General features: G+C 44.2%; 1 protein-coding gene across 1 annotated transcript; it reads right to left on the reverse strand.

The window, feature by feature from the left end:
* Positions 1–355: 355 nt before the first annotated feature.
* On the reverse strand, positions 356–11,298 carry lrrc58b (leucine rich repeat containing 58b). Its single transcript, XM_063213949.1, has 4 exons — positions 10,490–11,298; positions 6,661–6,789; positions 4,184–4,461; positions 356–3,461 (listed from the first exon to the last, which is right to left on the reverse strand). The coding sequence occupies exons 1-4, from the start codon at positions 10,939–10,941 to the stop codon at positions 3,268–3,270; spliced, it is 1,053 nt and encodes a 350-aa protein (XP_063070019.1). The 5' UTR covers positions 10,942–11,298; the 3' UTR covers positions 356–3,267.
* Positions 11,299–15,153: the final 3,855 nt, after the last annotated feature.

Below are 15,153 nucleotides of genomic sequence, written 5' to 3' on the forward strand. Positions count from 1 at the left end.
TTTCATGTGCATGTCTGTCAAAGTCATCAATAAGAAGTAATAGAGTGATTGCCATAAAACTACAATCTGTGACAAGCACATGATGAGGCCAGATAAGACCTGCCATCACTTTTATTCAGGCAACAACAAAAGCAAACCAGTTCACTTGCACAAGGTCATGATTTTGGCTGTTCAACAAGCCAATCCAGTACTTTTAAGAAAAAAAGTTTTAAATTCCACAGGTCTTTGTGTTAGCACTACAAGATGTAGACCAAGTACTACAAATGTAACAAGAATATGTGAACTTGCTGAGGTTGAAATAGACAGGTATACACACAGTAGTATTATGTAAGAAGAAAAATCACTGACACGAATGTAAGAACAAACAACAATCTTAATTTATTAAGGGTGTTATACAATCTATGACAGGAGGGAAAAAAGTGCAAATACATATCAAACAATTGTCTACGTTCTCCCTCTCAGGGATGTGTGCTCCAAAGCTTGCCTTCTTCAAACATACATAAAATAAATGTGCCCAGTTTTCTAAAAATCGGTGTAAGTGTGGTAGTACAAAAGCAAAATCTTTATTTATTGCATTATCAAGGTTTTGCATAGCCGTTAATAAAACCTAGATGGTTAGGATTCACAATGGAGAGAGAGAGAGAGAGAGAGAGAGAGAGAGAGAGAGAGAGAGAGAGAGAGAGAGAGAGAGAGAGAGAGAGAGAGAGAGAGAGAGAGAGAGAGAGAGAAAATCACATTTTGGTGTAGATGTCAGTGTTTACTGTTGCACCGCAATCTGAGTTTTCATATTTCATTGGGTGGGTGTGAGAACATGTTGTTCATATACTTGGAGTCAGTTCTGTAGATATTGTCATTAAGGCCAATTTACAGTGTTATAGAGAAACAATAGTGATATAGTGTTGTATGTGATTAGCAAGAATGTGATTAAGAAAAAGAGGGAAAAATATATAGCACACCCCATCATACAATGCGGGAACATACATTCTATATAAGGCACTTCCTTAAGTCAAAAACACAAAATTAGACATTGTAACAATAGCTGTACATCTGACACAGTGAAATGTTTGAAGAATCGCCCCCGGTTTTGTTCACTTTTTAAAAAGCTTCCTGGCCTCAGAAGCCTGCATGGGTAATACAGTTAATGAACACTGTGGAACAACATCTTCACATTTACTTCCAGCTATCTCCAACGTAATGGCAATGTTCAACAACAAACCATCACTACTGGGTGAGTTCATGTGAGCAAACCATTTCTTGGTGCATTCTAGAACTAGAACTTCAATCTGGGTTAAGATATGCATTTCAGTTTCCTTCCTCTAGGTGGCAGTAAAGTTCAAACTGAAAAAACCCTTCATTAGTCATTAACATGTTCTTGTCAATTATTAAATGTTTTTTTCCCTTTTGTCTATTACTCAAGAATGACTATTGAGATGGCAATCTTAGGAGAAGAAAACACACATGTATAGCTTCAAAAGGACGTAACAATGCACAGTGGTCTGGTCGCCTAAGACACTGAACTCTGGGCTGAGCAATTTCCCAACACAAATGTGGCACACGTCACCAGCAGTTAGTGCGTAGTGTCAAATCTGATTGTTATCGTCACACTGGGACTTCTGAACGCGGGCCGACACTGCACTCTACTAATCAGCCAAGAGAGGGTTAAAAAGTAACTAGCGGGGTCAACAAAAAAAGAAAAAGCCTAAAAATAAAACGACTGTATATTTAGGTCTTGACCTGCTGTGTTGGGTCAAGCTTTTGGCAACCCCTTCAATGCACAAACAAAAAAAATTGTTTATTCCTTCACACAGCTGCATAGGCTACTCGGCACACTGTGCAGATACAGCGTCAAGTTCACAGGTTATCGAATGTTTGTTTGGACCGCTGACCCACATTAGAGTCGAGTAGCTGCATACTGAGTACCTTATCACAGCGCGCTTCTAAATGCTAGGCACCATAAAACGCTCTGAAACTTTCTTTTCATAGACAAAAGAATCTTCAAAACCCTTTATGTTACTAACAGCAGATATTGTAAATACTAATCATGCTAACAAGTTACTGCTAAAAAGTTTAACTCTACAGCTGCAAAAACAGAAATGTAGAGGAGAAAAGATGGTGGTTTGAAACACTTCTCAGCCAGATTTGTAGCTAGTTCACCATTAGACAGCGCCAATGCAAGTTCCTCATACTGTATGAGGAAGAAGGGTCAGTAGTCAATAGCTCCTTCCTTTGCCGATGGCTCATGTTGGAAGAGTAGTCAGTGTTATGGAGAGTGAAGGGGTCAAAAACCTGAAGGGAGTAGTGTCCAACACCAACACACTCACCATTGAGCAACTCATTGTGAAATGGTCAGTGAGTGTGCAAGGTACTGTGTGTGTGTGAACTTTGAGTCCTTTTCCAACACATCTGTTGAAGGCATGTGCAGGAAATAAAAAACAAATCAAACGAAATTGTGAAAAACAGTGAAAAAATGTAGACGGTGAGACAAGACCAAGAAAGTCGGTCTTATATACATGCCAGTGTGCGGAACTGGAAGCGGTACTGTAACCATAGCGGCACACGAGGCAATGCCTGCAGCGTCCCTGATTAACAGCAGTAGTCCTCAATCATACTGTCTCTACGTACTTCCTCCTCCAGCAGATATCCCAGCAGCACCCACTGCAGGATATAGCATGCCGACATGTACAGTAGACATGTCATCGGCTGCTGTGGATTTACTCACTGTCGTAGAACACAACATGCTTACTGGGTGTCCATGTTGGAACAGTACTAGCACTTGCTTCTACAGGGCTCATCTATTCCTGTTTAGCTCTGTGCACCGCCATCTTGCCTCAGTACTAACAGAGACAGGTAGCGATGATTGTCTTTTTGCACAAAGCCCATGGAAGCCAATGCAGTGTTTTTTTTGTATGCATGTCTGCAGTGATGGCCCACCTGGATTCAGTTAGCTACAATCCAGTGCCACATATTCATAAAGGCCTGGTTTTATACCTTTCAAATTAGGACATTTGGAAAGGTGAAACCAGGACCAGGTTTCTCGAAAGCATCGTTGCTAACCAGTCAGCAACTAAGTAGGTTGCCAATGGGAAATTGCATTGCAACCAAGTAAGTTGCTCACTTAGTTAGCAACAACGCGTTCGAGAATTGCACTCCAGGGCAGGTGGAGTATGTGACACTGCACTGCAGTGTCTGAGTCCCGGTTGCCCCATCACTGCAGGTCTGCAGCCTGCTCCAGGTCCTTCCTGCTTCCTCCACTTCCTCCTCCGGCGGCTATCCCAGCAGCACCCTCTGCAGGCGGTCGGCCGGCACGCTGTGCTCGTCTTCCGAGTCGGCGTCGCTCTGGGGGTTGGAGCTGCAGGGCGAGGTGCACTCGGGGGAGCACAGGTAGTGCATCAGCGGCAGCCGGTACTTCCCGCAGAAGTCCACGAACTTGATGTGGCGGACGCACGAGTCGAAATACACCCCTGCATGGCGATTCACACACACACACACACACACACACACACACACACACACACACACACACACACACACACACACACACACAATCACACACACACACACACAGACACACAGACACACAGACACACGCACACACACACACAAATAAAAAGGAGAAGATGATGTTAACAGCCTTGACATGTAAAAAAAGTGTAGGGTGCGTGCACATCCCAAAAAAGCTCATTTCCGCAGGTGTAGAATATAAAATACAACTGACGAAGATCTTACAGGAAATGTTGTGCCATTTTTTCACACATTAAATCATGACACGGTGGCTTTTGTGGAGTGCGAATATTCCTTCTCTAATAGCCTTGAAATGCTCATTATACTCATTGCTGCTCAAGGCAGAACATTTCATGGCATGAGGATGAAGCTAAAGCGCATTGAGTCTATGTAAATATGAAATGTGCTATACAAATAAAATTTGACTTGACTTGTCTTGACTTGACTAAAAGGACAGGGGGAGAAACAGTGAATGGTAAAGATAGAGAGATCACAAGTATTTACCGAGAGGCAACTCAACAGTTTACAGCTGGAGAGGAGTATGGTCCAGCACAATATTGTATGGTGGACTGGACACACTTTGGAGCATTCACATATGCACAGAAAATGCTGAGTCATAGGTCTGAGTTCGCTTGTATGGCTGAAAGGGATCAGGTGTGAAAAAAACAAACCGACGTCTCACCTGCACACTTGGGGTTGGGGCACTTGCTGGCCAAGTCCAGGTAGGTGACGAGGTGTTGGGGCAGGTCGCGCGCCGAGTAGGTGAGGTTGCTGTTCTTGATGGCGCGGCCGGCCAGCTCCAGCAGCGAGGGCGGGTCGTAGGTCATGTCCTTGACGAAGCGCACCACCAGCGGGTTGCCGCGGAGACTCAGCTCGTGCAGCTCCACCAGGCTGAGGATCTCGCGCGGCAGGTACGTCAACAGGTTGTTGTGGAGACTCAGCGAGCGCAGAGTGTGGAGCCTTCGCACAGGGTGAGGGACACAGATCACCACATTAGATATACATCAGTCATCAATCAAAAGAAAATAACAGAAAATGCCACACAGGCTCCATGTTTTATTTGTAGTGAAATGACGTTTCGACCCCCTGTCCCTCTTCAAACTAAAACGAAATGAAACGTCACGAGCCGAGAGTGCAGAATTTTCTTAATTTTCTTTCAATTTGGAGTACAAGTAGCCAGCATCACAAAAAAACTTTATTGGTGTGATACCTTCTTTGTTAGTCCAAAGCACATTCAACACACTGTTTCTCTCGATAAACAATTCCTTAATTTCCTTGGGGATAATATGGCATCTCAACCAAAGACATACATATGACTTTGACAAGCACTCATTTTTGACCCATGAAAGGGTTGCAGTGCTAGTTCATGTGACCAATGGGGCGTCCCATAAACCCTGAGATCTAGCCTCGCCTCCAGTCTAGGGCCATTTCCTGATCCTGTGTTTATCAGGGCATCATGGCAATATTGGCTAAGGCTAAGACACCCATACCATGCCCAATCCCTTCCCAGCCTCTCTCTCCAACTCATTTCCTGTCCTCTCTCTCTCTACCGCCCTGCCTTACTAAAAGTAATAAAAACAAGCATCCACTCTATCCAACAAAAGCAAACGAAAAGCAGGAGGTACCTGTACACGGACCGTACATTTTGTACATTTGACATGTTGTACGACCTTGAACAAGTCACCTTCCATCGTGTGCAATGTTTAAACGTACACGTTGCACAACCTTGAGCGAGTCACCTGACATCCATTTGATGATGATATACCACGAGATTGTTGGCAGTCACGTGGATCAAGTTTATAGCAATGACACGAGATATCAAAGTATCACATCTTATCTGCTTTGGATTCAAGCCAATCAACTACTGTGATCCTTTTTATACCACAATTTAGACCACAATGATCTACCATCACCACTACAACAAAAACATAAACAGGCCTTTTATTACTTTGTTATTATTATTGCCAGTAGTATGTCAAGTCACCGCGACCCGACCAGGGTCAGAGGGACCTGCTGGAAGACTCTTCCCCAGGGAGGATGAAACATGGCTGGGCTGTTCAAGTAACCGAGGCCAGCCAGCACAAACATGGTTGCCAGTCAAACTAGTTTATGTTTTCCTATTGCCTATGACCCTCTTGCATCTGCCTCTCAGCCCGCCTCCATGGATAAAACAATACAATTCTCCCTACCAATGCAGAGCAACTTTAGCGGGGCTTTTCCCCATTCAACCTCCTTATTTCAAAGATAATGACGTTTGCACGATATTGAATACAACTTTGATCATCCGTAACATCAAACATTGTGTCACAAGCCCGATATCTTTTAGGCTTTTTCACCTTTATTAACCAGGCAGGACAGTGAGAGAGACAGTAAACGAGTGAGGAGAGATAGATGGGGAAGAATCGGGAAATGACCTTGGGACGGAATCAAACCAGGGACCCCAGCATCATGGTATGGAGCATCAGCCCTGTATGGAGCCCATCACACCCTGATGAAGGCTGTATGGCCGATACGCGTTGGTGTTTTTTTATGTATTAGCCCACTAAATTTGTTAAATCAACTGAAGTGCCTGGATCAAGGATTTTCCCCCTCCTTTTTTTGGTCTGTTTCGACTTCATTAGATAGGACAGTGTGAGAGGTAGACAGGATGCTAATTGGGAGAGAAACGGGGAGGGGAAGCCAAAAGACCCAGAACCCGGGGCAGCTGCATGGCAGGCGAGCGTCCTACCGGTTGGCCACGGCAGGACCTTTTTCCTCCTTTTTTTATGGAGCATCAGCCCATTGAGCCACGTCGCCCACATTTACAACTACTTCAGTGCATGTACACTGTATTGGTGTTACTGCAAGGTCACAGGGTTCAAAGCGGAGCTGGGTGTGGTAAGCGCAGGGGATGCGAAAGCTGGGTTACACATTACATATTATGGTACAGCCTAGTAGTAGCAAAAGTCAGATCACCATGACCCGACCAGGGGTGCATTTCGTTGCTGACCAAGTTAACAACTTACTTGGTTTCAATGCAATTTACCATTGGCAACCTACTAAGTTGCTAAGTGGCTGGCTACAACATTTTCAAGAAACAAGCTAGCTGGATGGATCACATGGACCTCGGCTGAAGACTGAGGACCCCTGGGAAGGTGCATCGTGTCTGGGCGGGCTCACCTGTTGAGCTGGGGCGGGACGCTCTGGATGCGGTTGTCACACAGCACCAGGTAGCTGAGGTATGGAAGGTTAGCCAGCTCCATGGGAATGGAGGAGATGAGGTTACCCCCCAGGTATAGCAGCTCCAGACTGGAGAGAGAGAGAGAGAGAGAGAGAGAGAGAGAGAGAGAGAGAGAGAGAGAGAGAGAGAGAGAGAGAGAGAGAGAGAGAGAAATTCAAATAAATAAAGCAAGAAAAGAAATACTTTTCTCACTTCACATGTGATGAAACTTGAAAGGTGGGGTTGCAGGTATGACATCACGTTGGGGGAACTCCCCCAGGATTCTAAGGTTCTACATAGACTCCTATGAGCCTACGGAACACCCAACGTGATGTCATCATGATGTCATAATAGTATATAGTCTTAAAATGGTTAACCTGCAACCCCACCTTTAAGTTTACAAGTTAGTAATTAAGTTGTAACAACTAGCCACTGGCAAATGTTAAATGTAACCCACTGTCCACACATGAGTTCAGGCCACATGAGGCTCAAGGAATTGCAGGCTTGCTTTCAGTATAGACAATGGGGGAGATTGCTGTATCCTGTATCTGCACTGAAAAATGACAGTGGAGTCACAGTAGTATGTCTCTCCCTCTCTTTTAACCCCTTAATGTACGCTCTACCTCCTGTGGCATGCTGTAACAGACATTGAAAGGTTAACTGCCATCATACTACGATACTATGACATAACACAGGGCCTTAAGTAATACACTACGACTTGGTCATACACTTGTTGCCATTCTGGTAACAACAAATTTATAACAGTCTCTTAACGGGTTAAGACAGGTAACATGAAAAAATAGGTTGTAGAGGGTTTTTTTAGCAGTGTTTTCCTCCCAGATCCTGCACTGAAAGAGCACGTCTACTTCACAGTAAACACCCAAATATTTGTCTGGTTCTGTTGAGCAAGGGGGGAAATTCCTCACTGGCCAGCTCTTGGAATGTGAACTCTAATGTTTCAGTCTGGGTCTGAGTCTCTCTCTCTCTCTCTCTCTCTCTCTCTCTCTCTCTCTCTCTCTCTCTCTCTCTCTCTCTCCCTCCCTCCCTCTCCCTCCCTCCCTGTTTGTTTGTGTATTTCTGTATTTTTTGTGTGTGTCTACTGTGTGTGTGTGTGTGTGTGTGTGTGTGTGTGTGTGTGTGTGTGTGTGTGTGTGTGTGTGTGTGTGTGTGTGTGTGTGTGTGTGTGTGTGTGTGTGTGCACGCGTGTGTTTAGTTACTCAGCGGTCAGGTCCAAGTTCAAAGGCCAATTATCAGAGGAGGGGAAGCGTGGTCAACACAGCCTGAGCATTAACTTGCTTTTTGGTGCCAAAGCTCTCTTTGGCAACAACTCACGTGTTGACCGATATCCCCTGTCTGCGTCGTCTGACAAAATACATAGCCTACACACTACATGCAGCTGTTGGTTTGCTTTCCACTATTTGACAGCACACTGGCCACTGCAATTGCAAACATACTATGAAGTTAATGAAGTAAGTACAAGCTAATTAAGTAAATAAGTATGTTAAAACATCAGAAAAAAAGTAATAATAACATAGGGAGGGGCAAAGACGCAGATCCTATGGGCGTGTAACATCACACCACCTCCAGTCTTTCTACGAGAGAAGTGTTGAAAATGACGCACTCATTCCACAGTCTGCTGCCCTCAGTGACCCCTCCGTCTCTCCGGCTAAGCCCTAAAACTTTTGTTGCGGAGACAAAGGGGGACAGCCGTGTCTAGATGGCAACAGATGATAAGATCAGGGGAGGGAGAGAGAGAGAGAGAGAGAGAGAGAGAGAGAGAGAGAGAGAGAGAGAGAGAGAGAGAGAGAGAGAGAGAGAGAGAGAGAGAGAGAGAGAGAGAGAGAGAGAGAGAGAGAAGCGTAGATGGAGAAATGGAAAGAAAAGAGAAAAAGTACAAAGTGGTTCTACAAAAAAAGGCTTCTGCTTCTTGACCTTTGACCCCAGAGAGAACCAAGGGCTCCAGACTTCCACCGGACATTACTCCAGCACATGAAATTCAGTGGTACATTCAATACAGTTAATGTCATCACATGTTTTAGTAGCTGTCTGTATGCAACCTACACCGTCTGCTGCACTATAAATTGGGATACCTCAGCAGTGGCATCTTTACCTCAGCATACCATTCCAGAGTCAGTTGACAAGTCATTAAAACGCAATCAGCTTGACTCATTCTCTTATCTCTGCCCAATGTTGTTATTATGCCACCTAGCTCCTCACGAGGGCCCATCTGAACTAATGACACAGTAGCCGATAACCAGGCGGGCGCGCGGCACCACGTGAAGAGGAGCAGAGATAGATAACGGTTAGAGAGCATCTCCCACAAAAATCTAGTCAGCTGGAAAACATCAAACTGGGGTTGCTGGACTTCACATGGTCAGCAGCTGTTCTTCCTCACAGCAGCAATTTTCATGACCTCGTTTGGCCTATTAACACAAACCACCTGGTCCACGTCCTTGTTCAGGATAACGTTTGCGTTTGCGCTGCGTAAAATGATGGTGCTCTGTGCCATTATTGTCCGTATTTTTACGCACTCTAAAACTGTCCTTATTGATTACTATTGGTGGCACATTGCCTATAGCCCTTATATTGGGCAATGTGTCGGGCCTTATGACCTAGTCCAGCGCATGCCAACCTCTTTTCCTCTTATTTAATTAAACCAAACAGTGTCTAAACATTTGAATTATCCTGCAAGTTATTACACCTACGGTAGATTCTTCAGTGAGTCAAACGCCTGAACAGAATAAACATGTTTCTCAATCACAAAATTTAGGGTTAGTCATGGACTGACAAGTCACATGGCCCCTAAACGACAGGTCTGTCTGACGCAAGGCTAGATTGCCATTACAGGGGATCATTAGGACTGTTACGCCTGCACGAGGACGAGCACGCACGCGCTAAAGCGTTTTGATGGGCCAGGAACGTGTAGATTCCCTGATTGACGCTCCCAACGCAGGACGCTCCCCTGTCGGCTCGCTCCCACTAGCCAGACTATCGGTCCCACCGCCATATAACGGAGCTAGTTATCTTTTTGATGTTAGTTTTTTTGTTTCTAACCCTAACCCTAACCTTGACCCTAAACCTAACCCTAAATTGCTTGTATGTGGCAGTGTATGATAATACGTGAAATATAATCGGGTGGGACTACACGTCCGGGAGTGATAGAAACACCTGGGACTGCACGTCCGGGAGCGATCTCAGTTGGGAGTGTCCATCTACCACCGAACGTGTAGTGGTGGGCATAAAAAGTACTCGTTGGCTGGCCATCAAGCAAACATGATTTTGTCGGACCAAAGAGTGTTAGTCTGGCGTGGGGCCAACAGCACGAGGTCAGCCGGTTTGTAGTCATCTATAATCTTCACCTTCACACGTTGATGCGCAAAGGTGTACTGTTTCCACCTTACCCACATGGTTTATGATCTCCAGAAAAAGGACAATAAACGGGTGAGAAGCCATGACTGTGCCAACTGCCTGCTATAAACATGGGCATGTATACATTTATAACGATGATTGTATGTAGGCTCTATCATCCGGCACAAAAGAGTTGTGGGAGTGTGACAATTTCCTTGGGGCATTAGGCCTACAGTAGGTACAGGTTGAGACTGCAGCCTTGGCGACATGCGTGCCAAATACTTTCCCAATATGTTTGGTATTCACGAAGAGATTTTACAATAGCCTACTGTACCTACAAAAGGTGTATAAGACATTCAGTGAAAGATTGGTCTGCTGGACAATGTGCTGTTACGAAAGGGGGTAAACTTGGACCCTAGCCATCACGCAACCCCCGGTTACCTTGTCAAGTTGTCTATCTCGGCTGGGATGGTCTTCAGTCTGTTTCCTCCGAGTGAGAGAGATTGAAGCCGCTGTAGCTGAAGAACTTGGGCAGGTATTTCCTCAAATCTGTTCCCGCTGAAGTTTAAAACTTCGAGTTGCAACGATCCAAAGTCTTTAGGCAGCGAGAACTCATCCAAACGATTGTTCTTCGCGATTAAAGTCCTTAACTTTGTGAGACGGGTAATGTCATCACACAAGGCTCCTAGTGCATTGCAGCTAATGTCCAGAAATTCCAAGTTCTCAAACAAGGATATCGACTCAGACAACACCGTGAGTCGATTATAGCACATAAGTATTTGTCTTGTCTCTTTTTTCCTTTTGTCACTGAGATTGTCAAAACTGAGATTGTCTAAATTCAAACGCGACAAATCCATGACATCTCCACCGTATGCTGCTTCGAAGGCCTCCATTTTTTCCTTTTAAAAAATGATACAAAACGTTACAATGTTTCCCCTGAACGCGCGGAGTTCTTTTTGCTTTCAAAATTCCTGGAACACAAAGCCTCGAGGTGTTATAAGCATTCCGTCAATGGAGGGCATACTTCCCCGGCGGAATCTGAAAATGGACCACCACACTTGGCGATCTGGGTCGACAGACTGAGGTATATAGGCATACTGTATGAGAGATATATAGCCAGCTACCGAAGGGGCCCAGAACGTGTGTAACAAAAAGTCTTTGTGCTCATTCAGCATAGCGAGCTCATTCGCAGTTCATGTTCCGGGGCTGTGCCAAATATGGCTTTCTCCGCCCAACTGTATTAACCCTTTCCCTGCGTATCTGCTACATTCATTCAGCTGAGATTTATTTCGGGAGCTACAGAACATTAAAAAAAATACTTTCCGAAACTCTAAGCTAAAAAATACACACGGACAAATATATATGGGGCAAAAAGTGTTTGTGTAGGCTTTAATACACACGAGTGTGCCTGGTTATAAAATTGGAGGGGTGGGCTCCAGACAGTCCCTTTGATTATTGCGTAACCCCTCAGGCGGTATATTATGTAACTGCAGGCTCAAGTAACCTAACATATGACTGCAAAGTTTGGGTCAAATTCTTCCCTGCAATCGTATATCACAGTTGAGAGGAATATCCTTTTTAAATATCTTTTTTAACCTATTTCCTTTTTGTCAAAGCAGTTTAGTTGTTAGTAATTAGGAAATGCTTATAGTATGTGCATTAGGTAAGGGTTAACGTTCGGCGAGAAGGTCGCTACCGTGGAATAGCAGCACGACAGAGAGAATCTTTAGACCCCGACGCGGAGCGGAGGGGTCTTGTTCTCTCTGAAGTGCTGCTATTCCACAAAGCGACCGACTCGCCGAAAGTTAACCCGCTTATTATATGGATATACTTAAATGATTCACACATGCGGGGACATTTCTTTAGACCTATTTAATGTTAAGATTGTTGCTGCGCAAAACAAAACAGTAGGCCTACCGTTGTGGAACACCGCTAGGCAACAGCTAGGTAGGCTAGCCAGGACAACAGGTGTTGTCTATCACAGCAGCTGATTAGAGTGACAAAAGACCGGACCCTGCGGAGTGATATGAAACATTCGCTTTAGCCACTGACTTGTATACAAGCCAGTGGCTTTAGCAGTGAACGTCTTGTTGCCATTGACAGCGGTAGCCAGGACAACGGGTGCTGTCTATCACAGCAGCTGATTAGAGTCTTGTTGAAAAGTCGCTTTAGCAGTGAAAAGTCTTGTTGCCATTGACAGCGGTCTGTTATAGACCAACCCGTCCGTTATCGAAAAATAACAGACGTCCGAACGTTGGGGAGCCCCGTTGAAATGAATGGAGCATTCGACAGATGACGTCACAACCATATAATAATTTGTAAATAAAAATCAGTGTTCATTCTTGTGTATTATTATATTGGAAATATAATCATATGTGGTTTCAACTAATAAACTTGTGAGTAACCATTTGTGGTTGTTACAGGCCTGGTGGAACCTTTGTCCCTGTGGAGATTGTTTAACCCATTTGAGCTTGTGTAACCTTATTTTAAAACCATTTGCAGTCTGTTTAGGAGCAGGGTCTGGCAGCATCATTTAACCTAATCTAAAGTACAGGGACGGCCACAACCCGGTAACACTTCCCGTTATCTCTGACCTGAAGGATGGATCAGGGTCTGGGAGTAGGGACTCACTAGTTTGACGCCCTTTCGTGACTTACCGCTTACGTCATACGACCCTAAACCTAATCCTAACCCTAACCTTAACCCTAAACCTAACCCTAAACCTAACCCTAACCTTAACCCTAACCCTAACCTTAACCCTAAACCTAACCCTAACCTTAAATCGCTTGTTTGAAATGTTTGATTACCATGGGAAGTCACGAAAGGGCGTCAAACTAGTGAGTCCCCTGGGAGTACGCACCAGGAAATGTCAGTACCCCTGACATATGGGTCTAGTCAATAGCAGGCCTGTGTAGGCCTATCTGCTGTGCGTTCTCTGTTGGTTTCTCTCTAAAGCAGGAAAACAATGCCCAATACCAGCCCACCCTAAGTAATGTCAGGAGGACCATGATGGACGAGAGGGAGATTGCTGGACCGGAAGACAGCGTGCACACACTTTTTGCTAGGCACATAAATACACAGACACTTGTCTCAACATCACATCTCTGACAGGTCACGGACCCTCTCCCCCTATATACAGCTCTGTCCCCCTTCTTCCCGCCATTTCCTAATTTGCCACCGTTCCCCAGGCCAAAATTAACCCCTTATCTTTTGGGAGTCAGGATGTCTGCAATTTTAGTTGTTTATATGATCCATTTGTCATAGGGAATGAGATTTGTCACTTCATCTCCCCTCTCCCCTCTCTCTGTCCCTCTATCTGTTGTCTACCCATTAGTGTCTGGTCCATGAACAGCCACACACACTCCCACAGACACACACACACATGAAATGACAAGTAAACACATAGGCATACACACACAGAGAACTCCTATATAAGACACACTTAGGGAAGGTCAGGTCAGTTCCCAAATCTTGGACTGAGAGAATACTGTTATTGGTCAGGATCAGTCAAGACTAGGAAACTCCAGAGCTCTGTTATGCTTCCACTACTCGTTGTCTAATCTTTGACAAATTACTACTTTTTGTACTTAAACCTTTTCGGAAAGTAAATCATTGGATTTTTATTATACTTGAATACTGAGTCGTTTGCCTTTTTTTTTTTACCTCGAATAAAGAACACGCAGAAAGGGCAAAAAGGCCCGAAATTTCCAACACAGTCCATGCCTTTCTAATAGCAGTGCCTGTTGCAATGTGTGAGTACACTTCGGAAATGTAGGCTACACTGCTGTACCGTAGGCTACATGTTATGGCACAGGGAAGGGGCTCTAGGCCTACTACCATGCATGTGGGTTGTGGTGAAGGGCATGCAGCTTATCCTATTAATACAGTGTAGCCTGTGAACTTGCTAATTGTTTCTGCAAGGAATACAACTTTTAACATTTCAAAATCACACCACGTGAAATCCTACATTTACAATTTATTTTAATTTTTGTTAGGAGCCATTTATAACATTTTTTCCACATTTATTCTCAGCATGTTACACAAAAAGTGATTGTATACTGCAATCTCAGCTGTCATCTTCAAACTTCAAATAATTCTCCCTTTATCCGTTTATTAGCCTACAGGCATACCCATGCTTTGTATAACACACACACACACACATAGAGAGAGAGAGAGAGAGAGAGAGAGAGAGAGAGAGAGAGAGAGAGAGAGAGAGAGAGAGAGAGCGTTTTTGACGAGTGACAATGAAAACTCTGGTATATATTTTTTATTTGTTGTCATACATATCCAGGATACTGAAAAGACAAAGGTTTTCATAAAAAGTTAAACAAGACAGCAATTTATGTTAGACTGGTTTAAGTTCGCTCTGCTCGGACAAACGCCCATACACACACACACACACACACACACACACACACACACACACACACACACACAGATACATAGAACATATAAACATGGGCCGGTGGCTAAAAGAAAAGGAAAAACTAACACAAATGTCTGACCTACTTTTACAGTGACTCAATATGTTTTTATTTATGTAGGTTTTTTTTGCTGCTCGCAATGTGGGTATCATTTCCAGAGAAGAGTGATTACTCCTCGCCGCACCCACATGTGTGGTTTTAAGGCACTCATTACCACAAAACATCCGTATTCGTAGTGGAATTTACTGGAAAATATCTTACAAAAAAGTTTATTGACATACAGACACAGTACACACACACACGCACGCACGCACACAATCACACACACACTCACACACACGCTCACCGAAACACACACTCCCACTAACTAACTACGAAAAGATTGTGTCTAACCTAAAGAGTCGAAAGCCATTCTAATAAGTCCTTCTCAGGCTGTTCTGTGAAAAATCAAAAGGTATAGGGTAGTTGCTGGGTCCGAAGTAATGCTTTACCCGGAGTTTCTCAAACATCAGTCTTTGACCATATACCATCCATATTCAACACCATGCTTTGGCTTCAGGTCCCTCTATATGCCAGCACCATATGCTCATGTCTGTACCACTTCTTCGTGTTAGATGAGATACAGGCGCACTCAACTTCCAAACAATTTTTTAAAAGATTTTGGGGTACGAGTTAAAAAAA

The sequence above is a fragment of the Engraulis encrasicolus genome, chromosome 13 (assembly GCF_034702125.1).
Source record: "Engraulis encrasicolus isolate BLACKSEA-1 chromosome 13, IST_EnEncr_1.0, whole genome shotgun sequence".
Taxonomy (NCBI): domain Eukaryota; kingdom Metazoa; phylum Chordata; class Actinopteri; order Clupeiformes; family Engraulidae; genus Engraulis; species Engraulis encrasicolus.

Coding starts and splice junctions, on each gene's coding strand:
- lrrc58b (XM_063213949.1), bottom strand. CDS start 10,941: ATGGAGGCCTTCGAAGCAGCATACGGTGGAGATGTCATGGATTTGTCG. Junction 4,462..6,660: donor GTCCCGCCCCAGCTCAACAG/GTGAGCCCGCCC, acceptor CCCTGTGCGAAG/GCTCCACACTCTGCGCTCGC. Junction 3,462..4,183: donor CCCCAACCCCAAGTGTGCAG/GTGAGACGTCGG, acceptor ATCGCCATGCAG/GGGTGTATTTCGACTCGTGC.